Raw genomic sequence first — 13,118 nt, 5'->3', positions numbered from 1 at the left:
TGGTGGAACCAAGGATGATTGTACTCAGGCCCTTGCACTTGCCAGGGAAGCACTTTTTCTACTGAGCTATCTCCCTGTGCATCATTTTCTTATCTGTACAATGGGACTGCAAAGAATACCGCCAACTCCTGGTGTTAAGAGAATTAAGTGACCAGAATAGCGAAGGTCTTGAGACAATGCTTGGCATGAAGCCACCAGCATAGTGGTACTGGTGACAGCCATAACAATGAGGGGAGAAAGGGATAATATTTATTATATTAAAGATATTTCTCAGTCTGCAGGAAATCTGGGGGATTTGGAGCTGAAGAAAATTTCCACGTTCAGAGCTCTTGCCTTTTACTCCTTTGCTAAGCCACGGCATCAGTTTCCTTTCACAGACCTTCACTGTTCCAGGTTTGTATGGACAATTTTCGTTAAGAAGAAACACCAAAGAGCAAAACATGTGGCTGAGAATTATAAGGTTTCCTTTTTTTCTCTCAGGCCCTGTAACCAACTTTGCACAGGGACTGCCTCTCCTGGGCCCAGTACAAATCTAGAATCTACTTGACTGACAAAATAAAATGCAGAAATTCTTTCCCACTCTACTGTTTTTTCAATGGACAAACAGCACTTTATCCAGTGCCCTTGGCCTTCAGGCAGCAAGCTCTACATCTGGGCATACTACATTATAACTGTGCTTTGGAAAGGAAGGCTTGTGGTTGAAAGATACTATTGCCTTACAAAGTTAAGCTAATCTCTTTTAATGTTTTACTTGATATTAATATTCATAAAGCCATGAGTCCCCCCCAAGGGTTTATCAACCTCTTAAAAAAAGATAAATGGAGTTGTTTGCATATTGACCCTGTACGCTTCCCCGCTTGGCAATCCCACTGCTTCATGAATATCAAAAGCAATATAAAAGGAACATAAAATCAGACCAACTTGTTCAAATACATCAAATGAGCCCATGTGTCAAAATAGAGGTGGCGTTATTATTTCTTGTTTGTGCTTCAACAGGAAGGCATTATTAAGATTAGTGAAAATATTTGTGCTGTGCAATATACGAGCGATTTATTTCCCGTTTCTACTTCTCCGAATGAATAGAAACCTTAGTACAAACCTCTGTTGTCTCTCACTGTGAAATTCGGGTTGTGTATGATTTCAGGGGGTAAGCTGAAGATGAATCTCGGCCCATTGGCTGTGTCATCCTTGTCATCTGCACTAATTGTAACAATCGGCTGAAAAAGAAACGTGGTCCACAGCTAAGTTGTGATGACTTTGGAATATCGCTTATTCAAAAGTACCTGGATAGCTAAAAGGCTGGGTTTTAATTAGAGAATATAGCTTCAAGGCAAACCCAGGGCTATAAAAATTCTTTGAGAGGCAAGGAGGCACCTCCTCTCCTGATGTTTTCAAAACAAACCTATTTCCCAATGCCTGACTCATATCCAGGGAAAGAGAAAGCATCTTTACCTGGTTGGAAAGTGGTTTGGTCTGATCACTCTCACAAATGAAGCCTTCGTAGGGGGCAGCAAACTTAGGAGCATTATCGTTGACGTCAAGCACTCTAATGGCCACGGGGACTTTGGCTTCCTGGTGACGATTGTCTGATAGGAGGGAATGCAGACAGTAAGCAAATACCAGGTAGGAACTATGCCCTGGTCTCCACTCACTCTTGGGAAAGAAGAAGCTTCAACCACTCAAGTGGGTAGTGCAGGGAAAGGCGTTATTACAAAGGCCACCTATAGGCTATGCTGTGTTAAATTTAGTGGAGGGAGAGTGACATGGAATCAGTGTCAACTAGAGCAGTAAAAACTAAACCATTTACCCACTTCTGCTGACGAATATCTTGTGCTTTAATTTTCGAGGCTAATAACAGAGTTGAAACATTCCAAAGCCTACTCTATGATAGCAGTTCTCAAAGTGGGCCGCTCAGAGCAGCATTGAAACTATCTGAAAATGTGTTGGACAAGCCACATTCTTAACATATATGTCAGATCTGCTAAATCAGAGGCCCTGGGGATAGGGTCCAGAGACATTTGTTATGATAAGCTATGCATGAGATGTATGGAGGGCTTCATGCATGATTAAGTTTGAAAACTACTGTTCTATAGGTAAATAAAAATATGTAAGTCTTGTCTCTAAAGCTTCGGCTTTCAGTTTACCAGGATGATCATGCATTTTAAGTTGCTGAGGGCTATCAGGTATCTTGCCGAGTCAGTACTGAATTCTGCCAAAGTAAATGAAAACATCTCTATTTGTCTATATATTCCTAGATACCTGAACATAAATTTTAAAGACTAAAATGAAAAAAAAAAAACATTGAGACTCTAAAAAAAGCCCTTTTCAGCTATTTTGTTTCCTAGAATATGCAGTAAGTCTGAAGGATTAATATTTGGTGAAGCAAAATCAAAGCCCTTAGGAGAATACTTACGGATTTCGGCTGCAAAGACAGAGATGTTGAGCCAGGCAGTTTCTTCTCTATCCAGAGGTTTTGTGGTTTTAATAAAACCATCCTCTGGATTAATAATGAAAAACCTGTCGAGGTCAGTATGACGATCAATTGAATACCTAAGCAGAATGCAAATGAGGCAATTAGACCAAGATATTCAGAAGACTTTAATATCTGAGTATTTTCTCTGTTATAGTTAAAGCAACTTTTTCCATGAATAGCTGGAGCAGTTTTCTTTTTAATCAAATTTACTTTTCAAACTTTGTACATGAATCTTTTATAGGAATCACCTTGTAGCATTGGAATACTTTATTTAGTACAATGAATGGAAAAGCATCTTAGCATATTTGATTGAGAAGTATAATAACGTGTTGCATATTTCTCCATATTTACTACAATCATCCACATCTGAATATTTATGAAATTGCATGTGGGAAGTGAGTTTGCCTTGCTTCCAAACTACTCATGAAGTCACAAATGTACTAAAGCTTTGACAAATTTTTGCATATGAAATATTAAATGGTTTCAAGTTTATCTAAATTCATCATGAAGGTTATTTATAACCCTGAAGTTCAGTTTTCTCTCTATTTAAAGAAAAACATTAACTATATTTTCAGTGAGTCTCTTTACTTTGTTTAGTTGTATCGATTCTCAAGTAACTTGACTCTGAATTCAGTGTCAACACACCAAGCAGGACTGGCCCAGCCCTGTACTTGATGGGCTTTCCTTCTAGACTTTACTGATTCAGACTATGCCTAACAACACAGCTGGAAGGCTTTACCTCCTCCTGGCCACTAGAAAGTTTATCTTTCATGAACAAAAGACAAAAGAGTTTCCAGAATAGTATTGGATTATACATATGGCAAGGTTTAAAAGAGAGATGGGGAAAGAAGAACCACCTATATTGAGGTGCAGTAGCCTATATCGAGGTGCAGCAAGGTAAAGTGACTCGCTGAGACACTCAGAACTGGCAAGCTTCGCAGCTTCACTTTCAGTGGGTTTGTTGCACTCCACAGCCCTTTCCCTTTTCAGCATAGCCTACCATTTCCCAAATGGAAAAGAGGAAAATTGGGTTGTGCTACTTTGGTAGAGTGCTGGGTTTCATAATTGGCTAACTTCCTGCTCCTAGAGGTCTTAACTGGGCTTTCCTGAACCAGAATACCTATGTATTACAGAATTCATACAGTTTTATCATTGATGATCAAAAATTTAAGAATATTAGAGGCAGAAAAGACCATGGGTATCAGAGGATTTATCCTTCTATATTTAAAAAAAAATGGGATTTACAAATGTTCTACCTCTAATTTCTAGAGGAGGCAAAGGTGGAGTTGAGACCTTTCAACCTAAATAGCAGTTCCTTCCAGAAGAGACAGAGCACCTGCTAAGTGTTGCTTCACAGGGTATAAAGCAGGAGCTTGTCCATAATGATCTTTGAATTCAAAGTTACCCCTGGGAATTTAATGATGAGTCTCGTCCCTGACTGGTAAAACTAAATATGGTCATAAATCTCATAAATGTCAATAAGAACTCTAGCTCTCATGTGATATCACTGTGTGAAAAGCATTTTCACTTATTTCCTGCCACCAAGGAGCTTACTATTTAATTGCCAAAACAACTACACATTGTAGGAAACACAATACGTCAAGACATTGTTTAATATCATTTAAGACCCTGGGTTTTGATTCTAGAAAATTCTAGACATAATTACATGCCCTAATACATAAAAACTGACTTACACACTATTGAATAGTATGTTATCGTATGCTATGGCTAAAACGTATGGTTTTTAAAACATAACTGTGAACAAGTTAGAATTCTGAGTGAGAGAGCCAAGGATCAGTAGGACCCAGTGCATGCTTTGTTATTTGTGGGAGGACTGGGAGGCTCCTCGATGGTTTCTAGCCTAAGTGCCTGAAAGGTAGATATTAAGGGACACAAGAAGAAAATTAACTTAGCAGAAAAAGGAAGTGCAAATTCAACGCAAGTTTGCCTGCAATGTTCTAAGAGCAAAGATTCACATTTGTGGTAGGCAGGATATAATTAGCTTTTTTTAATTCTTAACTATGTCAAAGGAAGTGTAGACTCAAAATATGTTTTGAATCAATGGGTGAAGCAGTGAAGGAAAAGTAATTCAGTAAAAATGCACAGCAGACACTATGATAAATACAGAATTAGAATCAGGGAGGAAAATCAGCCCAGAGGCATAAAACATGGAGTATCCACTGAATCCAATCATAGCTTGAGTAAAAACACTATCTGTTAGTGGAAATAGAGAGAGAAAGGTCAAAGTACAAAAGCTGAGCCTTAGGGAGTCCTCAGAGCTTGAACTATGATCAAAGACACCAGGTATGGCATTATCTGAGGCATGAATAAGTAAGTGCAGAGGAAGCTAAAAGAAGAGACTTGTTTCAGAGAGGAAATGCAAAACAAAAATGTGTCTAATGCTATAGAGGCTGAGAAAATGAAAAGATCTTCAGGTACAACTGACTGAGTTTGAGCAATAAGGTCTTACCTATATGTCCAAGCTCGAGAATCCCTCCCAAGATGACAAGAAGAAATCAAGAAATTAGATTGTAAAGATAACCAGTCCAATGAATAAAAAAAAAATTGAACATTCTTTCATAATCTGCCTGACAATTCTAAAATCAGAAACCAAAGTTGATGAGGTGGGAGGTTGGCTCAAGTTCAATATTGAGCATCTTGGATAATTATAGAGATGGAAATTGCTTACATGCCCAGAAGAGTTACCCCTGCAAACATGGCCCAAATAACCAAATGCAGATGTGGATCCTTGGCGACAATGAGGTGCACAAAAAATACATAGTTGTTCTCTGTGCTTGTATATCTTCACTCTTCTAAAGCATTGCCAATGCACCTCAGTATTTGAAGTCAAGGATAACTTGTCTGTAATTCATATCATGAACATTTTTTAAAGGTATTTTCAAGGTGTTACAAGGACTTCCAGTCATTATTTAACATATCTTTCTGCATGAAAAGAGCAGAGTAGTCAAACCTCCTGAGTAAATATCTCTATTCATGACCAATGAACAAAAGTAAAGAGCTTAGAATGGACTGAGGCAAAATGACACGAAAATCCATCCTCCAACACTTGGTGTTTGATTCTAGGGAACTCATATAATCCCTGTGGATGAAGAAATTCCCATCTGTTGGGTCCTAGCACTGTCACAAACTCAAAAGATATCCAGAAATATTAGTGAAATAATTCATGAAACATCTGGATACTCTGAAGACATTTTGAAAGTAGTAATTCTTTTTCTCTAGGACAGTGTTAAAAAATCCAACACACTGGGTGTTACAGTTTATGTCTAGTTGTCCCCCGAAAGCTTCATGCAGTCACGGGGCTGCTTCTGGAGTTTGCGATTGATTATTGCAAGTGTGGATGCTGCACCTGCGCTGGGGCAGGTATTTTGCATTACAGTGTAAGGAGGGGAATGAGCCAAGCTAGCTACCAAAGCTACCAGAGCTGCTGCCACTCCCTTTGCTCTCTGCTCTTCGCCACCACCATGAAAGCTTGCTTTTTCCCACGTGCCACACCGCCTTGGAGCCAGCCGAGGATGGACTGAAACCTCCATTAATGGTACGCTAAATAAACCTTTCCTTCCTTCATTTTGAGTGTTGGGTACTTGTCCCAGCAATAAGAGAAAAGTAACTGAGATGCTGGGCCAGGTATATAGCTCAGCGGCACAGCACCTGCCTGGAAAGTACAGGGTCCTGACTTTGATTCCCAGTACGTACACACACACACACACACACACACACACACTACAACACACTGTTGTGAATTGCTCCAACAATCATATTCTTTGATTTAAAAGGATGGGCTTCATCGCCTATGGTGAATGTTTTCATATTCAAATCACTCTACTTTTTATTGCTGATGTTTTGTTATAAATAGGTACGCAGACAGGCTACCAAAAATGTACAAATTTCAAAAACAGAAAATAGGAGGATCACTACAAGTCCCAGCTGCCTAACGAGACCCTTACCAAATACTTTTTAAGAAAGTATTCATAATTTTTTTCTTTTCTTAAAGCATGTATACATCTTACCCCCCTTCCTCTCCATATACATATACACGTTTTCGTACACAGTGACATTTCACTAAATACACTGCACAACAATCAAAGAAATGTTATTAAATTATTCACCTTGAATATTTATCAATATTTCATGAGAAGAATATTCAAACCCTTACTTCCAGCTACATGAGTCAGATGATACATTATTGTCAGCAATGGTCACGGTCTCTTTGTTGTGGAATAGGATACTAATGTTTGTTCCTCCTAACTTTAACACTGTTCCACTAGTTCCACTCTTCTGTCTCTGTCTCTGTCTCTGTCTCTGTCTCTCTCTCTCTCTCTCTCTCTCTCTCTCTCTCTCTCTCTCTCTCTCTCTCTCTCTCTCTCGTTGTCCTTCCCAGCTTCTGATAACTAGTACCCCACTCTCATTTGTATGCTCTCAACTTTTAAGATTGTACATTTTTAGTGTCTGTTCCTTTGCCTAGCTCGTTCCCTTCTGTGCTCATCCATGTTGCTTGCAGTTGGGAAATAACAAGATTTCATGCTTTGTTACAGCTGAGAAGCACTGCATTACATCCACACACCCTACTTTGTCCATTCATCTGTTAATAGACATTTAGGTAAATTCCATACCTTGGCTATCATGAACAGTAGTGCAATGAACATGGGAGTGCAGCGCTCATGTCAACTTATTGATCTCACTTTCTCTGCATGTCTATCTACCAGTGAGATTGCAGAGTCCTATTTCTAAGTTTGGTTCTCCATGATGGATGTCCTGATGTGCTCACCTATCAACAATACATCAGAGTCTCTTCCCTTAGTCTACATCTTTTCTAGCATTTGTGTTTTGTTGTTTTTCTTTTAGAGGGAGTGACTTGTTGATGACAACCACTCTAACTGGAAGGAGGCAAATTCTTTCTGTGGTTTTTAATTGTATTTCCCAAGAGAGTTAGTAGTGGCAAACACTTTTTTTATACAGCTGTTAGCCATATGCTTATAGTCACTGTCTAGTCAAGTATTTGGTTTTGTTTTTATGTATTTTGTACAGGGTCTCACTGTGCACCTTGGATGCTTAGTGATCTTCCTGTTTTCAGCCTCCCCAGCACTGGCATTTCAGACATGTGCCACCATACCTTGTCTCCTTGGCTGGCTGTGAGTGCCCGGAGGTGGGACTGGTGCAGCATTGGTGCTGGGGATCAAATCCTGGTCCCTGCACTTGCCTAAGCAAGTACTTAGTCACTGAGCTATCTCACTCGCCCATCAGGTTTTTGTAGGTATCCATCCCCCTTCTCAAGTACACTAGGCACTTTGGTAGATTCTCACTAATAGTTTTTGAATACAAGTTTAAATGAGGTCATCATTTGTATATATGTTTTATACTAAAAAATGAGAATTTGAATTTCAACATCAAATCAAATATCATTTCATTTACTTATTACTAAAGTATTTATGCTACATCCACTCTGGTATACATTGTATTTACCAGAACAATACAGTCATGAAATAGATCAGAGGTCAGAAAACCTGTTGAAGGCTAGTACACAGGTTATGTTGGACAGTATGTAATGACTCTATCCAGACGATCCAACTCTGCCCTGTAGTATAAAATATGAAAGTAGTCCCGAAAACACACAAGGGAGTGATGTGTTGATGTCCTTAAAAACATGTGTGAACAAAAATAGGTAGTGAGAACAAAGTTGGAGGTATAGTTACAAAGTTGGAGATCATAGCTGCTGACTTCAAAACATACTACAAAGCGATGGTGCTATTTGGAATGGCAAATATATATATATATATATATATATATATATATATATATATGCCAATAAGGTAACATTGAATCTAAAGATAAACCGATACATCTATAGTATATTTTCAAGAAATATGCCAAGATAATTCAGCTGGGAAAGGACATTCAATTGCAAAATGGTACTAATAAACTGAATGTTCACATACAAAATAGATCACTTATAAAATAATGTTCACACATAAAATAATATTCACATATAAAAAATTAAATCTAAGATATTTTCTCACAGCAAATTCAAACATTAATTTTAAATGGATTAAATACTTAAATATAAATGCCACAACCATCCAATTTCTAAAAGAAAAATAAGGTATAAGTACCCAAGACCTTATAATAGGTAACATTGTGACGTATAAATACCAAAGCAACCAAAATGAGAAAAAGATGGACTTCATCAAGAATGAAAAATTCTGTACCACAGAGATAGAGTCAAGAAAATAAAGAGATGAATGAGAAGGAGAGAGAATGTTTACAAGTCCTGTGTCTTATAAAGCTCTAGAACATAAAAATATAAAGGACTCAAAGCTTTTTCAACAATAGAAAGTGGCACATTACAGCATCAAAAAGCATTAGAATAGAAATTTTCCCCAGAAAGATACACAAATTGCCATAAAAGCACTTGGAAAGATATTCAGTATCAGTAGTCGGTAGGGAGCGCACAAGTCAGTCACAGGGGCATGTAATTTTGTACCCACAAGAATAATGTGAAAAATCACAAGCAGTCCCAAATGTTGATGAGGATGTGGGGAATTTGGAAGTCTCGTGTAGTGCTGATGTGAATGCAAAATGGTGCCGCCATTGCGGAAGGCTTTGTGGTGATTCTGCTGATAGTTAAACACACAGTTACTGTGTGAATAACCAGCCATTCCATTTCTCAGAGCTGAAATTCCTCTAAAATACATATAATATTATATATATGCAAAAATTTGTACATGAATCTTCATAGCAATAGCACCTCTAGTATTAAAGAGGGAAAAGAAGCCTAAAATTCACAAAATTGAGCATAGAGTAGCAAAATATATTCTATCCCTAAAATAGAATATGATTTAGCAATAAAAAACAATAAAATATATGTACATTCTATAACATAATAAAATTCAATGGCATACTAAATGGGAAAACACAATTAAATAGGAACAAATATATTATTTCATTTACATGTAATGTCTGAAATAGAAGAACATACAGGATAAATTAGTGGTGACTGATACTACTTTTTTTGGGGGGGTGATGAAAATGTTCACGAAATAAGTAACAATGATGTTGAACAATCTTGTAAAATATGCTAAAAGCCAAAGCATCATACATCTTCAAAAGAAAATTTTATGCTTTCTGATGTATGAACTTCCAGGGATGGAGGAAGAGATAAAGAATAGAGAAGACAACAGGAAGGATAGAAAAAGAAAAGACAGAAGGAAGGAAGCAAAGCAAGTGAGGTGTGGGCAGACCTGTCTGTGGCCTATACACTCTCCATTTCTTAACTGGAAAGATACATCCCCAGGTCTCTGCCTGTGTGTTCCTTTGAGCACAGCATACAATTTAGGATGTCACTCTGATGCAATGGAGAAGTTGAAGAGATGACAGCAAATGGAAAGGACACCTGCTCTATGCATAAGAAGCCCTAGAAAATGTTCTAGAAGATGCGATGCCAAAATGGAGCTAGGGGAAGAAATGAGCACAGGATGGCAAGTGGAAAACTCAGAGAGTAAAACTGCGGGAGTACACACAAATTCCAGGACTGAAAGAAAGGAGACGTGCTTCCGAGGATGGTCCTGCAGGCAGGGAAGGGGCTGTGGAGATCCGCAAGCTAGATAACACAATCTAGGTAATTTTGGCTGTGAGAGGTAACAAGGAACAGTTCAGTCATTGAGTTGGGGTTGTCGTTAGTGGAGGTGCTATGTGACATTTGCATACATGTTTTATAATGATCTCTGGCTTACAGGACAGGGCAGAAAAGGTTGTCTGAGAAGCAGCAGGCAAGAAGGGCATGAGGAATCACAGGAAGGGAAACAGGGAAGAAAGAAATTAGAGGGCGAGGCAGAGAGAAAGGCTGTGGGAGAATCTGATCTGGGGAAGACATCACACAGCTGTACGTCTGCACCCTAGTGATGCTTGCGTCTGTTCTCCAGGCCTTCTCCCAGGCTCATTCTCACTATTCTCCTCTCCTTCACTGTCCTTAGCTCAGGTCAGGGATGAGAGTGCAGAAGGAGGATTCTGCATTTATTTTCTTTATTTTGCACATTTTCTTCTAATTTTTTATTAGCACAATTTAGACCCACATAGCAATAGTGTTGATCATAGGGAATTTGTACCTATTCATGATATAACTTGTTTCTTCATTTTCTCATTGTGCTCCCCTTCCTTCAAATTGTCCCCTTCTTATTTAAAAAACCTTTGTCTGCATTTTCCTTCTATTTTTTCTTGTTCTTTTTTTTCTTTCCCCTTCTACCCCCTCTTGTTCCTCTTCTCATTTGACCATTTTCTTCCCATTTCCCAGTATCTCTTACATTCTTCTAAGTCACAAAAATGCATTCATAATAATACAAGTCTCCTAAGTGTATTTGTCCCTCTTACATTTTCTAACGGCTCATGACCAGCTAGAGTTTTCCTCCCTAGCCTGCTGCTCTCTGGCTGTGGCATTCGGGCAAGAGACTTCATCTTGCAGAGCCACAAATTTCTCTTGATTTAAGATATAACATGTCATGTGATAATAAAGTTGAGGTGATAAATCAGATCATGTCTAACACACCTAGTAAAGTAAGTGGGGCATAGGAAGGCATCCAATAAGTTATAATTACTGTAATTATTTCATAATGATTATTTATACTTGACTACAGTCCTTAATTCAGACAGGCTTAGCTAATGATTAAATAATCTAGAATACCTTGGAAAATCTGCTCCACAGAAAAAGTACGTAGCTTGAACAAACCTGTGCAGAAAGTAACAGAGGTCAATGGACCTCACATGTTCTAATTTTAATCCTGTCGAAGTTACATTGAACATGATAAACTTGGATGCTTTCTGAAATAGAATGATGTGGTTCCCCGGGGACTTCCCAAAGCCTCTTTGCTCCAAAACTCCCCATCCACCCTCTTAAAACTAATCCATCCATACCTTACTGGGCTGTTGGCAGCATCCGGGTCTTTGGCATGCACTCTCCCAACCACAGTGCCGGCAGCTGCATTTTCTTGGACTTCATGGATATAACTTGGAGCTAAGAACATGGGGGGCTCATCTACATCTTCAACAGCAATCTTGACAGTGACAGTGTCCTTGAAAGGTCCGTTGCTTATGAACTTCGGGTCGAAGTGCACATTGGCTGCCTCTACTTTCAAACTATATGCTCTTTTGGTTTCAAAATCTACAGGCTGACAAAAATGGAGAGAAGATTGACAACTAATTCCATGAAAGAATAATGGAAGAGAAAGACCTGATTGTTTTATAGGGCAAAGTAAATACTTCCTCAAAGAGAGAAAATTGGTATCTGTTCAATATCCAATTACCTAAACCATTTGGTCAGAAAACCAGATGAATAAATTCCTGAAATGTGGAGTGTACATAATGGGTAATTTAAGGGCCATGACTCATATAGAACCTGTAAACCATCTAAAACAATTCCTATTCTATACAGTAACACAAAGGTCTCCCTAATCAGTTACTAAAAGCCATCAAAAGTTGGGAAATAAAACAGAATAAAATATTTTAGTCTCCTGTAAATTATTATAGATCTTGTTAGTATAACTGCCCACTGAGTTTCAAGTGTGTCTTATTTGACGATGGCCTTCCCCTCCCCCATGAACACCCAACCTTTTTGCTTTCATCATAGTGATAACTTGCCTCATTGTGAAGTTTCTGAATATACTGTGTTTTGCAAAATATTAAAACCTCTATCAGATGCACCCATAGATTACTTTTAGGTAACTTACATATAATTTTGATAGGAGGTGCTGTTAAATAATACTAACTTATTGACATAATTAATGTTTTTCCAATTCTCTAAAACCAAAGCACCTTGAAATAGCACTAATTTTTAACATATGTGTTCACTTCTCAATATCTGTTTTCTGAAACTAAGATATTGCTCTTTAGTGAAAATGTAATGGCAATTTTGTTTTACTTGGATTCACGGTTAGATTGCCTTCTACTAATGGTAAGTGATAAGATAATGAAGATAATCCTTTATTTTAAAAACAGTGAAAAAATATCCATCGAAAGAAAAAAAATGATCAGTACAGATTCTCCTGAAGATACAGAATACAACAGAGAAGGAGCATTTAAATGACTGTGGTATAAGAAAATTCATGGTAAACATCCCTTAATTTTGAGCCAGAGAAAGTACAATCAATCTGTCAGCAAAGGGTAAAAGTAAAATTATAGCACAGAAACAAACCCTAAAGCCTAGGAAACAAGTTTCTAATTAGCACTCTGGAAGATTCTGAGCTACCAAATGTTTGGAAAAACCTTTATCATTTAAGGCAAGCATCTGCTTGACACACCACTACCATTTGCCTGGTAAACATTTATTCTGAATGGGCAGAGGACCAAGGGGCTTAGTTCTGAGCTAATCCTGCACAACTCCAAATCAAGAATGATCCTAGTTTTAGAAACATTAAACATATTCAATATTCTTACCACTTCTCCTATCATCCTACCACATCCATCTTCGAAGCAGGGAACAATCCCCTTTCCTAAAGTTAAATCCATCTCCAGAATCTTCATCATCCTTGGTGAACCCAATGTGAGCCATCCTTGGTGGCTCCTTTGCTCTTGGCATTATTATTGAGTAATAGAAAACAATATTATTTATGAGCTAAAGGTATAAGATGGCTACAGCCTC

At 38.1% G+C, this 13,118-nt stretch overlaps 1 protein-coding gene across 3 annotated transcripts in view; it reads right to left on the bottom strand.

Moving 5' to 3' along the window:
* Cdh11 (cadherin 11) overlaps positions 1-13,118 on the bottom strand; it is a 166,774-nt gene that overhangs the window by 23,673 nt on the left and 129,983 nt on the right. For all 3 annotated transcript variants that reach the window (XM_004625917.2, XM_023709266.1, XM_023709265.1), the window contains 4 exons: positions 11,396-11,649; positions 2,414-2,550; positions 1,453-1,586; positions 1,100-1,217 (listed from right to left, as the gene is read on the bottom strand). In XM_004625917.2, the coding sequence (XP_004625974.1) occupies positions 1,100-1,217; positions 1,453-1,586; positions 2,414-2,550; positions 11,396-11,649 (643 nt within the window). The remainder of the gene's footprint in view (positions 1-1,099; positions 1,218-1,452; positions 1,587-2,413; positions 2,551-11,395; positions 11,650-13,118) is intronic.

The sequence above is a fragment of the Octodon degus genome, unplaced genomic scaffold (assembly GCF_000260255.1).
Source record: "Octodon degus isolate 3935 unplaced genomic scaffold, OctDeg1.0 scaffold00011, whole genome shotgun sequence".
Taxonomy (NCBI): Eukaryota; Metazoa; Chordata; class Mammalia; order Rodentia; family Octodontidae; genus Octodon; species Octodon degus.
The sequence above is the reverse complement of the archived record's forward strand: the minus strand, read 5'-3'. Positions and strand labels throughout refer to the sequence as shown.